Genomic DNA, 23,788 nt, shown 5'->3' with positions numbered 1-23,788 from the left:
TAGTTATACTTCTGATAACTTCTAGGTGGTGATGTAGCTTAAAGCTTCTGGTTAACAATTGCCACTATGTTTGTGGGAACTTTAAATAGGGTAAATCAGTGTAGGTTCAACAAGTTGTTGGTTTTCTATTGAAAAATAACCTTAGAACAACATACAAATCTATGGCTCCTACAAACCAACAGTATATAAAGTCAGAGTTGTTGCCTTGTTTAGGAGTTGTTGATAGGCATATTAGGTCCACTGTTGGGACTGTTGTTAGTTTTTTTGTTTAACTAGGTGGGATTTCGGTATGGCCTGAACTGTTGCAAGCTCTAGTAAATTGCTTGGACATTAATGACATCAATCATATGGGAGGTGCTATGGATGCTTTGTCCAGGGTATATCCTTCTTTTTAGAACTAATGAATCTTTCGGCTGTTAGTTTTCTATTCTAAATTTATGTAATCTATCTCCAAATTATACACATTTAATTTTGTTTTCAACTTCCATATGAATATGTTCCCTATCTTACTTGGTCTGAATCTCACACTAAATTCTAAAATCTATGCAAACAATCATGCAACCCTTTGCACAGCACAGCGCGCGCAGCGCTGTGCGTGGCCAGCCTTGCCAATATGCAAGGTAGCCCTCCAGCCTGCCAAATCAGCCACCTCCTGCCATCCCCAGCCCACTAAACTCCCTAAAACAACCTCCCTATGGCTTCTCTTGCCTTCCCCTATCCTTTGGAACCCAAACAAAGTGACTCCACCAATGCCTGCCAACTACTAGACAAAACACCACAACCACATCTCCCCTAAATTCGCACAAATCAATCCATTTTCTCATTCAATTCAAAAAAACAAGTAAAAATACATACCATTTCTTCACCGGCGTCATCCTCCTCGCTTGAATTCTCGCTGGTGTCCTCTTCTTCAAAACTATTTTCTAATTCTTCTCTCTATTCTGGTGTCGCCGTCATCTCCTTTACATGTGGACCACCTTCACTCATCGAATGATCCACCGGAGCGTCGTTTTCGATAGCCTTTGAACTGTTGGAGCCGTCGGAGTCTAGGATTCGAAGAAGGGTTGGGTTTTCCTCCTCTTTGTGAATGTCAGCCATGATTTTGTGTAAGGAAGCTTTAGGATTGAAAATTTATCGGAATTTGGGCATTGTAGTCGCCAGAAATCGCAGAGAAAGGAATAGTCTTCGTCGGTCATTTTTTGGCTAACACCTTCGATTAAGCGATTTTGAATGGGTGGGGCTTATTTTCAAATTTCAAAATTTAAACAACTTTCGTTAATTATATTTTACCCACATTTGTTTAAATCTTTTCAGTTTAACCCATTTCACATGTTTAATGAATCCTAAGTGTGCCACGTCAGCTTTTCTAAATTAAAAAAATAATAATAAAAAAGATTTTTAGGGTCATTTTGTTAAATGCAAACTTGGGATGTTCGGGGAGTTAAATTTCCTCCATATTTTTCCTTTTGTCCCCTTTAGAATTCATTCAATCTCCAACGGAAACATATTATCAAGTAACCCATCACTTCTGCAAACTACAATACCTCCACTCTCCACCATCACTTTCGACTCTTCAACAATATCAGGACAATCGCTGCTCTTTCCATTACCCAATTCACATGGACAATTAAAACGACGTTGTTGCACCGATGACTGATATATAAATTTCTTGTTTCTAAAATGCATAAATCCACTGTCTCCCATATTCGCAGCATGTAAACAATAATCTTTTAAAGTAACAATGCACACAGTGGATGAACCTTGAGCCTTGGTGATCGAATAGGCATCTTTCAAAACTTTCTTTGGATCCACCACGGCTTACTTGGGTAAACCGGATAATGCAATAAGAGAGTTTGTCATGAGCTCACGTGCATATACACTTGAGTCAATCCCTATTTTATTCCAGCCACCAACGCCATCAACCACCCTGAAAGCCTGTTTCTCTTGACAAACGAAGTGGGCATCTTGCCCAAGTGGTAGTGAGTCTTCATCTTTAGGGAGATAGAATGATCCCATTGCTATCTGCAGTAATCTTCTCTTGCATGGTGAGATTTCAGGTTGCAATCTCATTTTATGTTTGATTATCTTCTTGAAACAAACTTAGAGGGTGTTTGTCTGAGCTTATGAAAATTAGCTTATAAGCAACAATTGCTTATAAGTTAAAATTAACTTATAAGCATTTGAAATTTTAAACAATTACGTGTTTGGTTAAAGTACTTATAAGTGATTGATAAGTAATTAAGGTGTTTGGTAAAATGTGGCTTATAAGTACATTTTATTATAAAATTACTAAAAAATGTACTACATTAAACAATGGTATACTATGGAATTTTAAAATTAAATAAGGATAATGTGGTAATATACTTGGTCAAACTAGCTTATAAGCAAAGTGCTTATAAGCTAAAAAAAAAAAAAGTACCTCCCCCCCAACTTATTTTTTTTAGCTTATAAGCTCAACTTATAAGCTCAAAAAAATTATAAACAAACAGGTCAGCTTAATTTTAGAGCTTATAAGCAAGTTTGACAGCTTATAAGCTTAGACAAACACCCCCTTAAACGTGCAATTAAGGGGGTGTTTGTCTAAGCTTATGAAAATTAGCTTATAAGCAACAAGTGCTTATAAGCTAATTTTAACTTATAAGCATTTGAAATTTTAAGCAATTACGTGTTTGGTCAAAGTACTTATAAGTGACTGATAAGTAGTTAATGCGTTTGGTAAAATGTGGCTTATAAGTATATTTTATTATAAAATGACTAAAAAATGTACTACATTAAACAAGGGTATACTATAGAATTTTAAAATTAAATAAAGATAATGCGATAATATATACTTGGTCAAACNAAAACTTTCTTTGGATCCACCACGGCTTACTTGGGTAAACCGGATAATGCAATAAGAGAGTTTGTCATGAGCTCACGTGCATATACACCTGAGTCAATCCCTATTTTATTCCAGCCACCAACGCCATCAGCCACCCCGAAAGTCTGCTTCTCTTGACAAACGAAGTGGGCATCTTGCCCAAGTGGCAGTGAGTCTTCATCTTTAGGGAGATAGAATGATCCCATTGCTATCTGCAGTAATCTTCTCTTGCATGGTGAGATTTCAGGTTGCGCTCTCATTTTACGTTTGATTATCATCTTGAAACAAACTTAAACATGCAATTAATTAACCTGGTGAAATGTGACTTAAATAAGCAGTGATTTTGATCCCTAGTAGAGTTAGGAAACTGCATTCAGGAAATGGTTTTTTTATCTAGGAAATAAATTTGGAATCAAACTAGGATGCCCTATCTCAAGATTACCCAATAATTGAACTATTGAGTCATTGAGTGGTATAACTAAGAGAACTAAGATATTATATAAAGATCGACTGATAATTAATTCAATAATTAACTAGGAAATTGCAAACGATAAAATTTACAATTGAACTTGTGAAGACAGAATCTTATGATGCGAGCCATTGTTAATCAACATGGGAATGTCGTCGAAATATGCAAAGAGCTTGGGAGTAAGAGTATTGGAACTTATAGGTGATTTCGCCATGCCTAATGAACCGTTGTTTATATAGTGAACCCAAGGAGTCCGAATCCTAATAGGACTCTAAGTCCTACTTAGTAGATGAGTTATCATTTTGGAAGGAGATTAGATTTTCTGCCTTTATCGATTCAGACTTTCCTCTTTGGGTGAGATCTGGGATCTTGTTAAGAGGAAATTAACTAGGATTCTGATCCTTATTATGAACTATTGTCAGCGAATAGGCCGGACTCAGTTTAACTTAACTCGTGGGATAGCCCAACTCATAGAGCATGCAGCTTACAAGGTATTCTAAGTATGGATTCAATCGAAATTGGGCCAAGGCCCAGGGTTGTTACAAGTTTATGATGCTATTGGACCTCGTCAGGTTTAATTGGATTTTTGGCTCATACAAAAATAATTTAGAGTATACATTGTGCCAATCTCTTTATCCATAATCCATTAACTAGAAAAGTATCTAAGTAAATTAAGATAAATGAAATGAGGATTTACTGAATTTTTAACTAAATTTAAACTTCAAAATCCTATTCCAAAACAAATTACAGTATCTTCTTGTGTCTTAAGGATGTGTCAAAGCATCCATTTTTAGGTAAGGCCCAATATTTTTATTTTTTTTATAAAAATTTAGTAATTTACACACGCCTTAATAATTCTCCGAAACCAGCGAGATAAATTCTCACGATGCTCGTTCCTATTAGGTACGAAGAAACTCAAACTCAGAAACCGTACTCAATCCCTTTGCTCTCTTACCATTTAGTCACCCAGGGTGGTAATCCCAATCATAGTTCCCGTTCTTTTCCAGTGCACTCGCTTTATATCTCCGACACACAAGGACGGACGTGGTGGGAAGGAAGCAGCCCTAGCCTCTGTCCGGTATATCATTCTGCTCGCATCTTACATTCACGCCTCCGTTTGACTACCGCTCGGGGATGTAGTTTTAGATACGTTAGTCTTAGTGGGTCGTTGGCTCCACCTGTTATCTCCTTCGACGACATGCGGTTGTTGTCGCCATATTTCATATGCCACTTAGTCATCTCTGCCTTGCTGCGGGTCAGCACCTCCGAAAGAAACGGAGGACTTCATTCAGTGACTCCACGATCGCCCTCTGAACTATCAGAATAAGGTAAAGCTTGAAGATAAGTTTTGTAATCTATTAATTTCTCAGTCCCTCTAGTCGGGTGGGCGTCGGCCGGTCTTTCCTTTCCACCAGATCCCCCTAAAAACCGTACGTGCGGGTCTCCCCGCATGTGGCTCACGCCATTCAAGGTGGTCCAGCCCAGCATTCATTCGAAAATCCTGTAGTGAAATTGAAAAGGGCATTTAAAATTTATAAATAGAGCGCGGACAATCAGAATTCATTTTGATGGCGCGAATCTTATCATTCTTCGTTGAGCAATTCCTTAACTCCAGCTCCCATCACCATCCGCCTCAGCTTCACAAATTCAGGTGTTTCTCCTCGGAAACCAACTGTAATTTCACTGGTAATCATAAAAGCACCAAACAGCGAATGAGGCAGAGCTCCAAAAGGCCCAAATCAACGACAAAAACCAGCACGGCTATATCCATGGCCCGACTCATTAACACAAACTCCTGGTCAAGTGAGCTCCAGTCGTCTTTCTCTTCTCTAGCCCCATCTCTCTCTAAAACCACCGTTGATCAAACTCTTCGCCTGATTAAATCTCCGCAAAAAGCCCTTCAATTTTTCAACTGGGTTCAGCAGATGGGTTTCGCCCACAATCACCAATCATTCTTTTTAATGCTTGAAATATTGGGCCGAAACCGAAACCTTAACGTGGCTCGTAATTTTCTTCTCTCCATTGAGAAGAGATCTGATGGGGTGGTTAAACTGGAGGACAAATTCTTTAATAGTTTGATTAGGAGCTATGGTGAAGCGGGTTTGTTTCAAGAGTCTATAAAGATGTTCACAATGATGAAAAGTATGGGGGTTTCGCCTTCTGCTGTTACTTTTAATATTCTTTTGTTAGTTTTGTTTAAAAGGGGAAGAACCAGTATGGCAAAGAACGTGTTCGATGAAATGCTTAGCACGTTTGGTGTTACACCGGATGTTTATACTTTTAACATTTTGATTAGAGGGTTTTGTAAGAATTCAATGGTTGATGAAGGGTTTAGGTTTTTTAAAGAAATGGAAAGGTTTAAGTGTGTCCCTGATGTTGTTACGTTTAATACAATTGTTGATGGGTTGTGTAGAGCCGGTAAGGTTAAGATAGCTTGCAATGTCGTCAAGGGTATGGGGAAGAAGAATGTGGATTTGAAACCGAATGTTGTTTCTTATACCACTTTGATTAGAGGGTATTGCATGAAACAAGAGATTGATGAGGCTTTGCTTGTTTTCGAAGAGATGATCAGTCAAGGATTGAAGCCTAGTGGAATTACGTATAATACTCTTATAAAGGGTCTTTGTGAAGTTAGGAAGTTTGAGAAGATAAGGGAAGTTTTGGAGGGAGCAAAAGAAAGTGGAGGATTTACTCCTGATACGTGTACTTTCAACACAGTGATGGTTGCACATTGTAGTGGAGGGAACTTGGTTGAGGCATTTGAGATGTTTGATAAGATGAGGGAGTTGCAGGTCCTGCCAGATTCGAGTACGTATAGTGCTCTGATAAGGAGTTTGTGTCACTCTAGTGATTTTGAGAGAGCGGAGAAGTTGTTTGATGAGCTTTCAGAGAAAGAGATCCTGTTGAGTGATACTGGGTGTACTCCTCTGGTTGCTGCATACAATCCCATGTTTGAGTATCTGTGTGGAAATGGGAAGACTAAGAAGGCAGAGAAAGTTTTTAGGCAGCTAATGAGGAGAGGAACACAAGATCCGTCATCTTTCAAGACTTTGATCGTAGGACATTGTAAGGAAGGTAGATTTAAAGCTGGCTATGAGCTGTTGGTTTTGATGTTAAGGAGAGATTATGTGCCTGATTTTGAGATGTATGATTCGTTGATTAACGGTCTCTTGCAGAAGGGTGATCCTCTTCTTGCCCAGGAGACTCTAGAGAAGATGCTGAAGAGCTCTCATCTTCCTCGAACATCTACTTTCCACTCTATACTTGCAGAACTTGTGAAAAAGAAGAGTGCCCATGAATCTGCAAGCTTGGTAATGTTAATGTTGGAGAAAAAAATTAGACAGAGCATCACTCTTTCAACGCGTACTGTTATTTTACTCTTTGGTAGTGGACTGAGGGATAAAGCATTTCAGATTGTTGGTTTGCTTTATGATAACGGATTTGTGATTGAGATAGGAGAAGTAATCAGTTTCCTTTGTCAGAGTAGAAAGATCTTAGAGGCACATAAAATGTTGTTATTTAGTTTGCAGAAGAATCATAGTGTTGATATTCACCTATACAGCACGGTTATTGAAGGTCTATGTAAAATCCATAAACTTTCAGAAGCATTTGAATTGTACTATGAATTGGTGGAGGTGGAGAAAGGGCTCCATCAACATTTGTCTTGCCTAGAAGATTTGAAAAATGCCCTAGAAGCCGGTGGAAGACCCGAGGAAGCTAAGTTTGTATTTAAGAGGATGCCAAAACAGTTGCGACCAAACAAATCTCCAAATTAAGTTCTCGGTTCCATGACGCAAGTAATTCCCATTCTCCCTTTTTTCATATCTCTTCCCATTCTATTAGGGAGGACGCCAAAGATGTGAGATGGACTCATACAGATGCGACTGCTACCTAGCATTTTATATGTAGAATTTTGTTTCTCTGAAAAGAACTCAAAATTTGTTATTTACTTTACAGGTTAGACACATTTCAAGGAGTCAAAATGGGGCTTCAACCCGCAGTTGGAATTCTAACTGCGACATCAAGAATCCTTGACGGATGACACTTGTAATCTCTGCGAGAATTGAAGTTGCCTGTTCGATAAACACTCTATCGATGGTTTGCTTAAACGATTTGAATCTTTTTGTATTTCATTTTCCTGACATGAAACTACTTTCTGTACATTAACCCATTTGTTGCGTTGCAGATAGCTACTATGCTAGTTGATAGAGAGCTGATAATCCTTGATTATGATGTTTAACTCGAAGCATTACTTCTCAACGCAAGACTGCTACCGCTGAGGCGTTTGCTAATGTAAAGTGCTGTTGGATTTGAGTTAACTCCATCATTCCTTACCTTTGTTTTCTGAATTTCGGCATTCCTCAGTAGTAGCCGATATGCTGACTAGAAGTCTAGAAAAACACTGCATAGATCATAGATTTAAGCTTTGGTTTTTAGTAATTTTTTTTACCATTTGCATATGAGAAGTTCAGGGGTTGAAAATGTAAAAATGAATAGCATAAAGACAGTAGTTTCTATTTCTAATTAAATGTGGTGAATGTAATTTACAGCTTGAACAAACTAATAGAAGCATATTTTGTTGGTTAAACATAGCCTATATTCGCACTCACCCCCCTTATGTTGGTTTTCTGTTTTCTACTTAATTACATATTAACTTTTGAAATTTGACTTGAATATTAAAAAAAAGAAAATTAAAATACTTTATTAATATATCCAAATTACTATTGTACAAGATTTATTAAATACATTTAATTTTGAAATTCTTATTAAAATAAATAGTAAATTAAACTGGAAAAAACAAATGCATTCGTCCTACATGATTTAGATTATTTACTCAAACAACTAAAATTAAAAATAAATAAATGAACTGTATTAAAACTTAAATGGAAGGTGAAATTGAGAAAACGCAAATAAACAAGGGTAAAAAGGGAAATAAAGAAATTAGGGCGCAAGATATATACGACACGGCACTCTGGACCAAAGGAATCTCCTATAAAGATAAATCAAAGGGCATTTTCTATCAGATTGCATTTCATTTCATCATTTCATCGAATCAATCTATCAATCAACAGGAGCTTGAGATATTTGCGAAAATGGCGGAGTTGGACCTATTCACAGGACTGGGAACCCGTCGTCATTAGGAAGAAAGCCCCCAACGCCGCCGCCAAGAAAGATGAGAAAGTCGTCAACGCCGCCCGTCCTCTGGCGCCGATATTGAAACCATAAAAAAATGTTAACTCTCTCTTCATATTTTGACCTTTTAATCTTTAATTTGCTCTTATTTCTTATCTTAGATGCCTATATAATCTGGTAATTGAGCTTTTATATCAGCTGAAAATGACTTGTTTTAGGGTTTATGGATTGTTATTTACTTTGTTAGGTGTACATCAGCTTTTTGTCACATTTCTTGTACTTTTCTGTTGATGGGTTTTGTATTCTTTGGGAGATGAATCATTTTTATATGAATATTTAGGGTTTTTCTGTTTAGGTGGGTAGTTATTTCTCTTAATGGTAACGTGGAATGAAAAGGTCTTTGATGGGTTTGATGTTGGTTTTCTCATCAAATGAGTACTTCTTTTGATATGAAATATGTTGCAAGCTGATCTTGTGTTTTGGTTTCTATTGTATGTACAGCATGAAAATTTGAATTAAATGAGATGGTTATTCCGTTGTTTGGATCATTCTGAACAATGAGTAATGTTGACACCAAACTTTTGTTAATCTAATACAGTTTAGTGGGTTTTCTAACGAGATATTTGTTTATGATAAGACATTCATTTACCCTGTACCTGTGTCAAGGATATGAATTGGATAGTGGTGATCTTCAAAAGTCAGCTTGTAAATATGCAATTATGAGCTGCTTAAATGCTTAGTCTTTTGTTTCCCCTGCAGCAAATGCGGCACAAACAAGGCTGCCTCCAGCAGCACTTCTTTGAACACGAGGAAACTTGATGAAGATACAGAGAATCTTGCTCGTGAGTATCTTTCTTATATTTTGTATCTTAAACTTTGTTTACTTGTTATTATAATTATGCACCTTGTATAGACTTGGAAGGTTTCAGAGCTCCTCCAGAGGAAAAATCTTCAACCAACCATTCTCAAGTTATTGATAATGTGTTTATTGTACTGTCCATCTGTTTTTAAAATGGTTTGATATGGTGATCGTGAGTTAGCTTCGTGCAAAAGTTATATTATATGATAGTGTCGTGTTATGATATTGCATATGATGTAGGTAGTTAGTGTTGCAGGGTGGATTATCATGTTTGAGCATGTGCAGCTGTTCTAGGTTAACTAGTATTGTATAGTCAGTATCATAGTGGATTGAAAGGTATAGGGGGTGCTCGAATGATGGAAAACATGGGTGGGTGCATACTGTTAAAATAGCTGAACCTTGAAATTATATGCTTTCCCTGGTTCATTGCCTGACCATCAAGTCAGCCTTAGAATTTCAATAACATCCTGTCATTTATATCCCAGGCTTTTAATTGATGCTCCCAACCATAACATAAGTAGTCAAAGCAAGTGAATGATTAGAAATCATGTGAATCAAGAGATATCTGAATAAGGATTAAGAATTGAATAGTTTGTAAGACTATCAAGAGCATATCACATGCTTTTAATTCAGTCTGCTGAGTCTTGTTTGGCATAAGCTGTGGATTTGTTTGTCTCATTTCAAAAGCTTGTTATAAGGTCATAACAGTAAGTTTTTTTGTTATTTGTTCTGAACCAACCAATCTTGTCTTATACTTCTCATAATTGTTATTTAAATAGTCTGTGATGTATACTGGCAAGTGAAATTGACTAATGTGTATTACAAGAAATTTTTTCACGCTTGCCTCTCCTTAATTTATACTAAAGTTTGTTGTTTCCAACTTTCAATATTTTTTTTTTTTTTTTTTTTTTGGGTGTTATGCATTAATTTGTCCTGTTTGCAGTATTTTCACTAAGAGAGGATAAAAGTATTCTAACTTCTATTGTGGTGTTTTTATAAATGAACAGACGAACGTGTTCCAACTGAACTCAAGAAAGCAATTATGCAGGCACGAACAGAAAAGAAACTTACCCAGTCTCAACTTGCTCAGGTCTCTCTCCCTCCCCATGCATATATATAATTCTTAATTAGGACACTTGACTAATTCTTCCTTTTCTGTGCAGCTGATCAATGAAAAGCCCCAAATTATACAGGAGTATGAGTCTGGTAAAGCCATTCCTAATCATCAGATACTTACCAAGCTGGAGAGGGCCCTTGGTGCAAAACTGCGAGGAAAGAAGTGAAGTGAAACTTGTAGGAAACTACTTCCAGTACTTTTAATGTTGTCGTTTGTTGTGTGAGTCTTTAAAATTGGTGGTATATATGAACTTGTTCTACCGTTGTCATGGTTCGCTTATTAGAAGTGTCTTTTAGAGTTTGACTCTTTGTTATCACTATAAATCTTTGAGGTCGGTCTTTGACTTGCACTTAACTGTATTTCATGTGCTTATTGCATCATAAGCTGAAAGTGCCATTGTCAATTTCTACGCTATAGCAATTTATTTGTGTTGAGAAGATTTGCACAGTAAATTGTCATTGCCATTCCTATGTAAACCTGGAGTGATTAGAGGATGAATATGGACTGGATCAAATTTTTTAAAACTCAACCCGGGTGAAACCTTGCAAAGTGGTCGGGTCTCAGGTTGATTGGTTTGACAGGTGGATCAAACCGATGTCCATAGATTTAATATCTAACAAAAATACCTTTGAAAATTACATCTAAGTTTTTATAGGTTTGAAATTTTGCAAAAACACCTAAAACACCATTGTTGGTGTCGGTAAATAGTGCCTATTTCGGGCGGCGACAATACTCCCTATCACCACAAAATACTCTCCTCAGCCTCCTGACTAAAATCTATCTCACCCTTCCCCAGTTCGTCTCTCCAATCATCGGCAAGGTAGGCTTTATCTGGCGACATTGTTTTGCAATTTTCGATCGGTCAATTCATTCACACTCACTGGTAATTTCTTTTTAAAAGAACATTGTAGTCTTCAATTGTTTATGTCCTAATTTATAGGGTTTTCAATAAATAGGAAGATTTATAACTTAAACTTGGTGAAGGCTCTAGTGTCTCGGTTCAACCAGTTGGGTCGGGCTAGGTTTTAAAACATTGGACTGAATGATTGTATCTTAAGCCACTAGAAGATAATATAATTTATATATGAGTAATATTGCTCTTTCTTATATAAGAGTAATATTATTTTCTCAAATGAAATCCTAAATTTTTCATCTCAAATGATGTGTAGTCTCATGTGGTGTCGAAATGTCATTTAACACATCAATTTCTCATTTACACATCAAAGTCACTTGAGAGTTGAGAACAAATCACTTGGGATAGGAAACTTGGTATCATTAGTGAAGAGTAATATTATTCTTTATATAAAAGTCACAGGTCATTTTTAAATGTTAAATCTGTTTGGAAATTTGGATTTAAACATGGAATATGTAACAGAATTCTTATATATATTTTTAGGCTATTCATTCCCTACTGACTACAGCATCGTTTGGTAATGAACGATCATCACAGCAGCAGTTTGCTGTTCCCAACTCAGATTTATGCATTGAATGTTTCTCTGGCATTCCACCCCAGAGCCAGAGAGAAATTTATTTGGTTGTTTATAATAAGAAAGTTGATCCTTGAGATTCAATTGGGGTCAGGGTCAGCCAGAGAGAAATTGGTTTGGTTGTATTTAGTAAGAATGCTGACCCTTGAGATTCAATTGGGGTAACTGGTAAGGTCCCTTTCTTGGTCTCCAAGCCAGCTTGTTGAGCACTCAACTTCTCTATATGAGATATGATGTATGATCTCAAACACTGATCCCCAAGTTATAGTTCAGGTCAAATTACAATACAATTGAAATTTAATGACATTAAATGGATTGAAAGTTGTAACATTATTCATTTTATTTTAACTAAAGGGCACTTTTTGGCTTAGCCGACAACGAAAAACCAGAAGAATCTCATTTTGTGTTTGATGGGTCTTTTCTTGATTTAAGTCTATTCACCAGAGAACTTCTGTTATTACTCCTGTATACCAATTACACTTAGCTTAAAAGAATACTATTTTACCTACTCTCTCGAAGTAGTTTTATGATATTTTTTTGGTGATTATCATTATTATTTTAAAGGACTGAGATATTTATAAGAGAACACGCCTTGTTTTATCTGGTTTAAAAGAACCAATTGCCATGAGCCCAAGACCTCTTCATCAAATGCATTGCAAAATACAAAGACCGTTTCGCCTTTGAATCCCGGAGTTTAATTGCACAATTCTTTTAGCTTAAATATAAGCATTATCAGATACCAGAGAGACTCCCTGCTCCAAACGACCGACTCTAAACAATGGGCGCTAATAATCAATTCTTGGACGCTGTTTCTAGCCATTGGAAGATTTTTAAGCAACCAATAATAATTCAACAAAGTTGTACTCATACAACAGCAACATGTACATCATATGCTTCCTCCCACAAAACTGTTCAAGACTACAGTAAGTGAAGCAATAATCATAAAACATCCACCTGAACCGGTAACTATATATAACATACCCAACCATGTTACTCACATGCCAATTTTGTGCCGAAGCTTGTAAGGCAGATGGCAAATGCCTGGAAGGCTGACAACGGCTGCCTGTAATCCATTGTGAAAGTATCATCTGCCACTTTACCAAACTGGAGGAGAACTGTTTCTTCATCTCCTTTTCCTCCTGGTTGGCTTTGGTCCACTGTTGCTACCAGCTGAAAGTTCTTTACTGATGCTATTGTTACCCGTCCATGGAAATTCAAGCACCAGCACTGCAAATGTTCATGCCACCTTGGCGATTTATTTCTCAAAACTGTGTACCCAGAAACAGCAGTCTCTGATTTCTTCATCTCAGAATTGTCCAGATACTTGTCACTAGCCGTTTCTCCTGATGATGGGCACTTCAGTGTGCAAACCATTCTCCTTGGACCTCTTGACTTTAGGAGGTTAAACTTATAAGAGACTTGTCCAATCTCAAAATTGCCCGCCGGTACTTGGGGGCTTATTTGCTTGCTTGCAAATCTTCGACTAGACCTACTGCTTGAAGGCTTTGCACCACTATGTGGTGGCTGACTATCATAGATTGTAAAGTTTGTGCCAAGAAAATCCGAACTGCAAAAATTTAAACGCAACTGAGAATATAAACTAAAAATTGTGAAAGGAAATTGAGCTTTGGTCACATAATGAACCCTAAAAAGAAAATTTGCAAAAGATGCCATAATCAAGACAACATCTTTTTCAGGAAGACATAACATACAATGTAAGACAAAGTTTGAAAAGTCAAATTTCAATCAAATATATAATTGAAAAGGTATCGAAACACAATCATAGAAATTCTGATAGCTGTATTACGAACAAAGCAAAAAACTTATAATGCCTCACACAAACTTCTTTAAATAAACATTATACCTTAATTTTCCAACGTAGGCATTACTTCCTTGAGATAGATCATCGGCATCAAGTGACATAATATACTCAGTGTGAGCACCACATCTATATCTCCGAGCTGCTAAAAGAAACTTTCCCTTATCGTTGAATGCTGGAAGCAAGAACAATAGGAAAGAATGAATGATCAAGAGTTCAAAAGCAAGGCCATCAAAGTTCTAATTGCAAGTAAAAGAACTGCAGTACATATTCAAAACTGAGGAAAGATAAAAAAATTAACCTCTAACATCAAGCTTGGTGGAAACAAATATTACAATTAGAATGAAACTTAGCTAAACACATGACTACCTAAATATTAGACCAAGTTGGTCACCCAATCAAGTTGTTTAACTAATTGCACCACATTTATTATAAATCTTTTCATAAACAACTGCCAAAGAATAAGAAACCATTGAAATTTAAATAAACATTTCCATGGCATAAAGTATAACCCTGAAAATTTTGGATCCATGGTTTAATTGTTCAATATATTGTATTCATATCAACTGAATTTGTAATTGTAAAGGTCAGTTCAATTGAATAGTTGACTGGGTTTACCCTTTTTCTCTTGTAGGCTGAAAGTTATAATCATGTTAAGTGCCAAGACACCACCCTCTGTGTTTCCCACATTTGAAGACTCGGCTAAAGAATTCAAGGATTGAAAAATAAAATTGGGGGGGTGGGAGGGGTGGGTGAATGGAGGGGGCCGCAGCAGGAAAAGAATGGGATTCATTGCACCATTAACCTTTTGTAAAGCTATACTATAGACCACAAGATGCAAATTCAGCCATTACAATAAATTCTACACAATGTTAGAAAGAGAAAGCTTTAGCTATTATGTAAGCAAGATGCATGGCTGATGTCTTTGAATCAACGAGATGAGCAGAGAGGCAGAAAGGGGAAAAGGATTCAAGATTTGAAAGCAACTCTAAGCTGATAAATTACTTAAGATTAATCACAAACTTAGCATCAGCATTTATTGCAACAAAACCTAATTGTTAAATTCAAAAACTTAAAAAGTAAAATTCCAATTATTGGCTAACAACTCAATGGACTTCACAATTCTTTCTAATAAATTATATACTTTTTTAGTTTCTTCTAAAATTGCTCTTCTTTTATGCCATCTTACTCTTTCCTCCTAGACTACAAATTTTGAAGATGCATGAATGCGCAATTATCCTACTTATAAACTATTTGTATTATCCCAGAAAAAGCCATCACGCTCCATTCTACCAATATCCTACATCAAAATCCCAGATCAAGAATAACACAATATCCTAGCTCATGAGCAACCTTCGTTCCATGGATATTTCAATGTTGGGAGTACCCATACAAACATTCTATCTATGGTTCACTCTCAACAGTTAAAAAAGGAGAATCACACGGAAAATAAACATGTGTCTAAAAGATATAAAAGAATACCAATATGCATCTATCACATTATTGTATAACTATAAATGGTTTTTAACAGATGATCTAGTAATCAGAATATATTAAAGAAAAATGGAACAATTTGCTTTCTAAAACTTAAAAATTATCAAGTTCAGACCAAATCAAGTTGACTAAAATGTCATGTCCCTACCAAGACTGAAAAGTCAATCCACAGATTTGAAAAAATGAAATATATCCCTTTCATATTTAATACTTGTTAACTGCATGTGCGAATTAAATATATATCCAGTCAAATAAATGTTGCTGTTGAGAAAACATAGTAAGTTCGACCAAGAAACAGCTTTCATGGTTCTCTTTTTATGACCGATTCAACTTCAAAAAGAGTAACTTACATGGCGTAAGAGCAAGATAAAGGTAAAAGGTTGAGGTTTTCTTATTCCTCTTTATCAGACAATGATGAGGAAGGTCGCGTGGACCCGGCTGCATTTAAAAGAGAAATAACAGAGACATCAATTCCAGAACTGCAAACAATTTCATTGGCATACAGCTAATCACCAACCCATAATTTACATGAACAATCAAGGCAATGAAAAGGCAATTTCTTAAGTATCACTTGTTTTTAAAGAAAATTCCTACAAAAAGGTTGAAGTTTATAAAACTAAGATATACAAAACTTTTCTAATTTCGTTTACTGAGAAGTCAAATAAAAGTAGCAACACAAAAAAGCATTAACATTTACAAATTTTATAAGACTTCAAATGCCTTCTAACATCTATGTTTTCGATTAGCATAATACCCTCAAAAATGCTCAAAATAGCACATAAATGAAACATCCCAAATCCCAAATTTGGTAAAGTTGTTCATCTCGTCTATTCCAACATAATGTCATCCCAAAATTCAAAAATTTTAAACTATTAATCTTTCCTGTATTACATTGTCTTAATTAACCCTAATTTAAAAAATAAAAAAGATGACTAGTTAACATCAAATCAAGAAAATAACCTAAATTAAGCAAGAAAAACACATGAACGAACATCAATATCCCTCAATCAAGCTCTAATTACGAAGATCCAAGCTCAATCCACTCATCATTTTAAAAAATTCAAAAAAAAAAAATTAAAAATTAAAAGAATAAAATGACCTGCTTAAGGCAAGAAGGGAAAGTTATTTTTCCATTAAGAAGAGGAGACCCAACAATATCTTTCGTAATATCTCTCCATCTCTTACAAACGCACGCACATGCGACGACGTTTTGGCGCTGAGGCCAGCGATCCTCACTCGTGTCCACGCGCTTTATGATTTCTCCCAACAATTCGGGCAGCATCCCGGCCCACGACCCGGAGGCCGAGTCCGACTCAGCCGAGTCGTCACCGGCGCCGCTGAGTCGCGTCTCTTTCAACGATTTCTGTGTCTCCCTGAACGAGAACGATCTCGAGATCCTTCGAGAGAGACACGACCTTCTCAGAGACATTTGCGTCTCTAAATTTTTTTTTTTTTTAATTTTAAAGAGAGAAATCTTTGGATTTTATTCAGAGAGAGAGATTTGCTTGTGTTGAAGAAGAAGAGTACAAAAGGGAGAGCTTAAGAGAGCGTAGAGTAACGGACGGTTGATGAAAAGAGATTGTGACGGGCGACTGATGTGAATTTAGTTTTGTTACGTGGCTGATTTCTATTAGTGAGAGGACGCTGAGTCAATAGGGATTGTCATTCGGCGTTGGGTTAATGAGGCTGACTATTTCTTTCATAAATCACAACAAATTTGACTGTTTTAATTAATTAATTAATTAATTAACTCTTAATTAATGAATGACTTCAACGTTAAGTTGCCTTCATTAAATTATAATTATTTCAAATTCAAAAAAGTCAACCTTACGTTCACCTGTTGTCACAATCAATAATGTTTTTTAATATCATGAAATTAGGTTTGGTTACATTACAGTTGACTGATATGTTCCATTAGAGTTAATATTTAATTGAGTAAGTGACATCTTCCACCCGAGGTTTGGCCAAACGGTAAGTTCCCACCCTTAGTTTCAAAAATTTCAGATTCCCACTCTTAAATTAACAGAAAATTAGTTAATGTAACGGTTAAAATGGTAACATTTCAAAGATAAAAATTTTAAAATAACCCTCATATCTCAAATTCACCCCATTGTGCGACCGGCGATTTCAGGCCAATCCGGCATGTTTCTGGTGCAGTCAATCTCATCCGACACCATCATTACAATCCCCTCAACCCCCACATCAAAACCCCTAACCTTCCCGCCTAATTGAACCCCCCAATCGACGGTTACCGCTCTTAGTTTCGGTTGAGCATTTAATCCAAATTTCGGCTGATCCCGACACTGGAAACCACCCTCGACACAGCCAATAGCATCATCAGCTTCTCCCAACCAAAACCCCTAATATTGCTAATCACAATTGCTCGTCGATCGCCATCGCCTTTGCCTTAGGGTTTCACTTGGTGGTCACACCTTTCTAGCCAAATTCCGACTGATCTTTGTGCCGAAAATCACTCATGACACCACCCATAGCACTATAGGCATCCCTCCACCAAAACCCCCAACACCCCTGACCTCGGTTGTCCGTAGGGATGGGCACGGGCTAACCAGGGACCCTATTCACCGTCCCCGTCCCCGTTACCCACTCCCATGACTGTCCCCGTGGGCGGAAATTTTTCTCATGACCGTCCCCGACCCATGGGGATGGAATCACGCCCATCCCCATCCCAGCCCGACCTGATGAACAAGGCTTTGCGGGCAATTTCCCCCCGCAGGGATTTATCCCCCAAACAAGGATTTTTTGTGCGGGGATTTTTGCCCCGTGTAGATCAAAACTTTCTGCATGTTCTCACAACAATGATATTAAATTATTATAATTATTTTAATTGTGAGAAACTAGCACGTTAGTAGGTACCATATTTGACTGCTTAATTTTAGTGGTTAATTCATTAAAAATGCTAAGAAAATATAAAATCAACAATTTCTTGTAAAATTTAAAATAAGATTTAAAAAGCAATACATAACTACCACCATAAACTAATTTAATTGTTATTAAGTTAGTGACACCTTTTTTATATAGTATTAAATAGAGGAATTTAGATTCCACATTCTGATGTTTATGTTGCTGAGGCATTGTAATGTTCCACTGAAATAGTCTCATCTACTAAAATTCATAAAATAAATACCTAAAAGAAAATTTCTCTGAGAATTGATATGAATATGGTGAATAACAACAATTTCTTGGCAAAAATTGAAATATGCTCATGGATTTCAAAGCAATAAAATATAAACATTCTTCAGGCTACAACATAAACCTCATAATATACTCAAATCATCTATTGCAACATAAACCTCATAATATATTGGTTTGGTAAATTATAATAATCTAATCTAAATTTTTTTTGGGCCATGTATTATTATTTTGTGAAATTCACAAAGTAATAATACATATATTGTAGACGTAAAAATCTACCTGTACAAAAGGGGGGTCTGATCCCGTGAGGATGAGGCCACTAGCGATCTGCTGTACCTGCACACGTAGAAAAACACACGCGTGAAGCGAACGGGGAAACACCGGGGCGGTGTTTGCCGTAGGCACTCCGACGCTCAAGTCAGCAAGGCTGAAAGGCTAATATAGTGAGGGCTAGGGAGTGAGAGGTTACCGGAAGTCTAGTCGGGGACTGTGACTACGGCGGTGATGTAAAGCTCTCGAGTAAGAGCTTCGGGTGTGAAGGTGTAATGTCCCTTGTGAGAGGGCTGGTCTCTGTTTATATAGTGACTGTCTGGTTTCCCAATCCTGGTGGGAGTAGGAGTCCTAATGTGACTCTGGTGCAAGCCCTAGAAGAATTAGGGCCGTGGTAAGCCGTCTTACCAGTGTCCGAATAGGAAGGTGATTCTGATCAGGAAAATGTTCTGAACAGGAAAATGACTTCGAATAGGAGATTGATCAGGAACAGGAATATGATCAATGGGCTGTGGGCTCGGAACTCGCCTATAAACCCAAGAAGTGAGCTGGAACTGGGAGGCCCGTACCCAGATAGTTTGGGTCGGCCATATTTCGTATCAAATGGGACCGATCTGGCTTGGGCCTCTCTAGGACTAAGCCCGGTCTTTCCTTCACTAGTGGTCTTGTTTACTTATTTGGGTCAAGGGCGATTTTTGGCCCTAACAGTTTGTCCCCCACTCTCTGAGTTAAGAGTTTCTTAAGTCAGAGAGTAGGCAGCGATCAAGGTGAGCTCAGTCTTCCTTCCTGGATGAACGATTGTCGGCATGAGTAATCCGATTGTTGCAGGTGATTGTTTGGTCAGGTTTCGTTCGGTATCCATTCCTGATCCGATGTAGGCTATCATTGAAAAATGATGTACCTGATCGGTGTAGGGGGCCGAAGGAAAAGAGAAACGGGCTTCGAAGGCTCACGCGCTCATTCGGTACGTCCGACCGACTAGAGAACTAAGCTGCAGTACTATAGCTGGGGCGTTTGTTCAGCATGCCGGGTCGACCGAATTAGGGATCATATTGAACCGAAGGTTCATTCGGTCGGGGTATATAGGTGATCGAGTGAGTGTAAAATGCGGGTCTCGACCAGTGATTGACTACTCGTTCGCTACAGAAGAACGAATGAGCGAGGCATCCCGGTTTGGTCTCTTGGAGAACGAGTGTAGGCCGAGCAACTCGAAGCTTCTCGACCGACCAGGAGTACCTCATGGGCCTGTGTAGATTGGATGTGTGTCAGGCACAATCTGGCTGTCGTGTGCTGGCTCGGTCGGGGTGCTCGGGCGATCTAACGCATCTTCCATACGACACTGCAGTTTCCTAGGTTACTTAGATTCTTGCCACGCATACGGTGCTGATCCATCTTCGTTCTGGAGGCGGGAAAACGAGGAGTCTCTCTGATCCTCGGCCACTCATGGGTCGCCATGTGTCGGCCTACGTCAGATCCTTTTTATAAAAACGATTTTACAGACTCTTCGTCTTCCATTTCCATTTTCTGTGTTTCAAAAATTTTCTTCTCTTTCTTTCTTCTTTTCATTTCGGTTTCTTGAAGCGGTGGTGGCCTTCTCTCTGCAGTGTGTCGCTTTACGGTAAATCTTCTTTCCTTTGGACTGATTTTTGGGTTTGTTTCCGTTATTTGCTGGGTTTTTGGATGAGGGGTGAAGTTTTTGAAAAATTTGAGTAGTTTTGACTGGTTTTGAGGAGTTTAGAAGTGTTGGCATTTTGGTTTTCTAGAATAGGCTCAGATTTTCAGATTTTCGGTGTGTTTCCGGCAAGTTGGCTATTATTTTTGGTGCTTTTTCGAGCGTTTTAGGTAGAATCGGGAAGACGAAGTCGATTTAAGTATTGTTTGGTTCGGTAAGTCCATCTGACCAAGTGGTGAGGGCGCGTGTGGCTTGGATTGAATAGGTGATCGGTCATCCAGAGCGAGTGGGTGTTTTTAGGTTGGTAGATTGGTGAGCAGGGCAAGTAGGTACCTAGGTTTGAGCTTGGAGGTGGGTCGGTCGTTTGGGGCGAGCGAATCAGTGCTCTGTTGAACTTGGTTCCAGGGTCGGTCGGTTGGAGGGGTCGATCAAGGGTAGGGAGCGATCTTGTTGTCGGGTAGGTCGACTGGTGCTGAAGGGCGATCAGTAGTGTGTGAGCCTCTTCCTTCGTTCGGTCGCCCATTCAGGGCGAGTGGTTCTTTGACAGTTTTTAGGAATTCTGAAGCTAACACGGAGTCGGTCGGGCGGGCTGGGCGATTTAGCCGTCATGTCAGACACCGAATCAGCAAGCTCTAGTGAGGTTGGGATGGATGTTGGAGATGAATATGAGCGTGCCCCCACCATAGTGATGATGCCTGAAGAGGGCGTCCCGATTGGGGTGCCGATCGGAGTTAGTGTAGCTGCCCCACGTGCGAGTACTCCCAGCCTGAGTGGTTCGGGTAGGCATGGGGGAAGTGGGGAAGACTACGAAGGAGTTGGTAGTTCGTCCTCCTCCGGTAGTGGCTCTAGGGAGGCGCCAAGCCAACAGGGCAGCGGGATTTTGACTAGAGACTATCCGCCTGTGCTGAAAGATAGTGATGTGTGGGGCATCCGGACCTTGTATCACATTCCAAGTTCGGTTGACATCCGGATGCCATGGTCGTATGAGTGGGTTGACTGTGAGGCTAAAGGTTGGATCAGTGTTTATGAGAAGTGGTTTCACGATGGTTTGAGGCTACCCGTCCCTTGCCTCGTGTGGGAAGTACTCAACCACTTCATGATTGCCCCATCTCAGCTTATGCCGAATGCTTAAAGACTGCTAATGGCTTTGGAAGACCTCTATGTTTTGGAACCAAGTGAGGTTCGGGCTGCACGAGCTGTTGTACTTGTACTTCTTGATGGAGAATGATAAAGAGAAGGGTCGTTACTTGTTGAACTTGAGGCACGATCGGTCTCACTTGGTGACCGATCTACAGTTCAGTGATAAGAACTGGAAGAACCAATATTTCTATCTGAGGGGTCAAGCTGTATTTAGAGAAAGAGGCCAGGGTGAGATCCCGATCGGCTGGCGAGCTACTAGTGAGAACTTAATTGTTTCCTTCGTACTTTTGATTACTAAATCTTGATTGTGTTTTTTGCTTGTAGAGCTTGATTTCAATCGTGCTGGACAGAGCGGGGACGGCTTGGACGTAGCTACCCAGAGGGTGTTAGCCATCCCATTAGAGCAGAGGGATTGGCGAGTAGTGCTAGCAGAGTCCAACCTGAGGACCAGCATTCTTTGGGCCGGAGTAGAGGCTATACAGAGAGGTACTCCCTTCCCCTCGCTGAAGCAGACTTGGGATGTGCTTCTGAGTCGATACTACAACCATATCATTTTTGGTGAGTCCGGGCTAAACCCACTAACAGTTGGAGAATTTGCACTTGCAGAATCGTTGATAAAGAAGTTGACCGTCTCGAGTGCGAGTGAATCTATCGCTCGACGCCAAGAGAAGAGAAGGAGGGAGTCCTTGGCCAGAGAGGATAGGAGGGTAGAGGATTTGTTGGTGACGCCATCGAGTCAGCAATCGCCGAGTCAGCAGCCTGCCACCGGGGCCGGGTCGTCCCACGCTGTAGTTTTGGACGAGGAGTCCGGGATGATTACATTCACGATTCCGGCTACTGCATCGACTTATTCCGATGCGACCTCTATGAGCAAGCTGGTTGACTCTTTCTTGTTTCCGGCAGATTAGGCGCGTCTGAATCAGATAGGGGTAGTTGCTGCTGCTGATTGGGGGTATCCCGCGCTATTCAGGTATGACAGTATTACTCAGTGTTCTCGTTTTGAATTTTGTTCTGATGGCAATGTTTTGTTGCAGGTGCTCACTAGCAGTCTTCATCTGAGGAAGTCCGTTGTGGTGCAGGAGAAACAGATACAGGATGTGTCCAAGGCCAATACTAGCTTGCGCCAGAAGGAGGCAACGTCTCAGAGGGCTGAGCAGGAGAGTTAGCAGCGCCTCAGGGATAGTGAGCGTGAGGTCGAGAGATTAAGGCGTGAGTTGGCCGAGAGAACCACAAAGGTCGAATCTCTCATGGAGCAGTGCATCTCCATTGCTGATGATGTTATCATCAAGGCCCGAGGTGAGCTCATGCTAGAGTTCAAGGAAGGACGGACCTCTCATTGGGATCCAGATGAAGACATCCTGCTCATGCAAGAGTTGTTGAAAGAAAGAGGTGGTCATCCTAGTGGGCAGGACGATGAGCAGGTACCTAACCTCAGCCAGCCGAGGCCATCGGGTGTTGATGATGCGAGCAGCTAGGCTGTTGGGCTGGGCGCTGGCCGTGCAGACATGGTGACCGATTCGACGATGGAAGATGAGGCTCGTGCTGAGGATACTTAGCGTTTTTTCTTTGTTTATGTATTTTGGGGCCTGCGATGCCCTTTTGTCTGGCGTGTGTGCCATTTTTGTATTCTGAACTGGGCTGTTTGATGCTATATGTATAACATTTGATTATTTTGACTTCTGGTGTTGTCTCCTTGGATGAATGAACTGTTGGTTGTTTCTTTATTTGTAGGTACACTACGTCATGTATGTTACTTTAGAGTGGCCCAATGGTTAAGGCATGTAGGCCTTATGTTGGGCTGGGTTGGTGCTTTGCTTGTCAATGGTGTAAAGACCATTCATTCGGTCTGATCGACCGAGTGTGCATTCCCTTGGATGAACGAAGTTAGAATGTAGTTCTTGGGTCGGATCGAGCCGACTAGGTGGTGTGAATCATAAGTCATGCTGAGTTTCGTAGACCGAATGGGGCCAATACTACGGTGCAACTCGCAAATCGGGCAGGGCCGATATTTAGTACATTTATCGGCAGGGCCGATCCGAAGGTATCATCGTGAATCGAGCAGGGTCGATTCGAAAGTGTACGTACGTTTATCGGGCAGGGCCGATCTGACGGTGTCCTCGTGAATCAAGCATGGTCGATTCGAAGGTGTACGTACGTTTATCGGGCAAGGCCAATTTGAAGGCGTTAGTACGTTTATCGGTATGGCCGATCTGAAGGTGTCCTCGTGAATCGAGCAGGGTCGATTCGAAGGTGTACGTACGTTTATCGGGCAGGGCCGATTTGAAGGCGTTAGTATGTTTATCGGCATGGCCGAA

At 39.4% G+C, this 23,788-nt stretch overlaps 2 protein-coding genes and 1 pseudogene across 3 annotated transcripts; 2 read left to right on the top strand and 1 right to left on the bottom strand.

Annotated features, from left to right (window-relative positions):
* Positions 1-333: 333 nt before the first annotated feature.
* On the top strand, positions 334-10,885 carry LOC116109251 (annotated as a pseudogene).
* Positions 4,665-7,920, top strand: LOC116109289 (pentatricopeptide repeat-containing protein At1g02060, chloroplastic). 2 transcript variants are annotated; one of them, XR_004124752.1, is made up of 3 exons: positions 4,665-7,126; positions 7,287-7,427; positions 7,516-7,920. XR_004124752.1 is itself a non-coding variant. In XM_031395522.1 (2 exons), the coding sequence occupies exon 1, from the start codon at positions 4,898-4,900 to the stop codon at positions 7,103-7,105; it is 2,208 nt and encodes a 735-aa protein (XP_031251382.1). In that variant the 5' UTR covers positions 4,665-4,897; the 3' UTR covers positions 7,106-7,126; positions 7,287-7,920. The 2 variants fall into 2 exon arrangements, 1 of the variants encoding a protein (XP_031251382.1); XM_031395522.1 differs by having other exon boundaries at positions 7,287-7,920.
* A 1,689-nt stretch (positions 10,886-12,574) lies between the features above and the next one.
* Positions 12,575-16,761, bottom strand: LOC116109290 (tubby-like F-box protein 7). The gene is made up of 4 exons (XM_031395523.1): positions 16,338-16,761; positions 15,589-15,676; positions 13,790-13,919; positions 12,575-13,492 (listed from the first exon to the last, which is right to left on the bottom strand). The coding sequence occupies exons 1-4, from the start codon at positions 16,665-16,667 to the stop codon at positions 12,916-12,918; spliced, it is 1,125 nt and encodes a 374-aa protein (XP_031251383.1). The 5' UTR covers positions 16,668-16,761; the 3' UTR covers positions 12,575-12,915.
* Between the last annotated feature and the right edge of the window lie 7,027 nt (positions 16,762-23,788).

This window comes from Pistacia vera, unplaced genomic scaffold (assembly GCF_008641045.1).
Source record: "Pistacia vera cultivar Batoury unplaced genomic scaffold, PisVer_v2 Contig577, whole genome shotgun sequence".
In the NCBI taxonomy this organism is placed as follows: Eukaryota; Viridiplantae; Streptophyta; class Magnoliopsida; order Sapindales; family Anacardiaceae; genus Pistacia; species Pistacia vera.
The sequence above is the reverse complement of the archived record's forward strand: the minus strand, read 5'-3'. Positions and strand labels throughout refer to the sequence as shown.

What these genes read in the sequence shown, in the direction of transcription:
- LOC116109289 (XM_031395522.1), top strand. Translation starts at nt 4,898, where the DNA reads ATGGCGCGAATCTTATCATTCTTCGTTGAGCAATTCCTTAACTCCAGC.
- LOC116109290 (XM_031395523.1), bottom strand. Translation starts at nt 16,667, where the DNA reads ATGTCTCTGAGAAGGTCGTGTCTCTCTCGAAGGATCTCGAGATCGTTC. An exon ending in TCCCTTCTTGCCTTAAGCAG is followed by an intron (nt 15,677 to 16,337) that starts GTCATTTTATTC and finishes TTTTAAATGCAG; the next exon opens with CCGGGTCCACGCGACCTTCC. An exon ending in TTATCTTGCTCTTACGCCAT is followed by an intron (nt 13,920 to 15,588) that starts GTAAGTTACTCT and finishes TCTTGCTTCCAG; the next exon opens with CATTCAACGATAAGGGAAAG.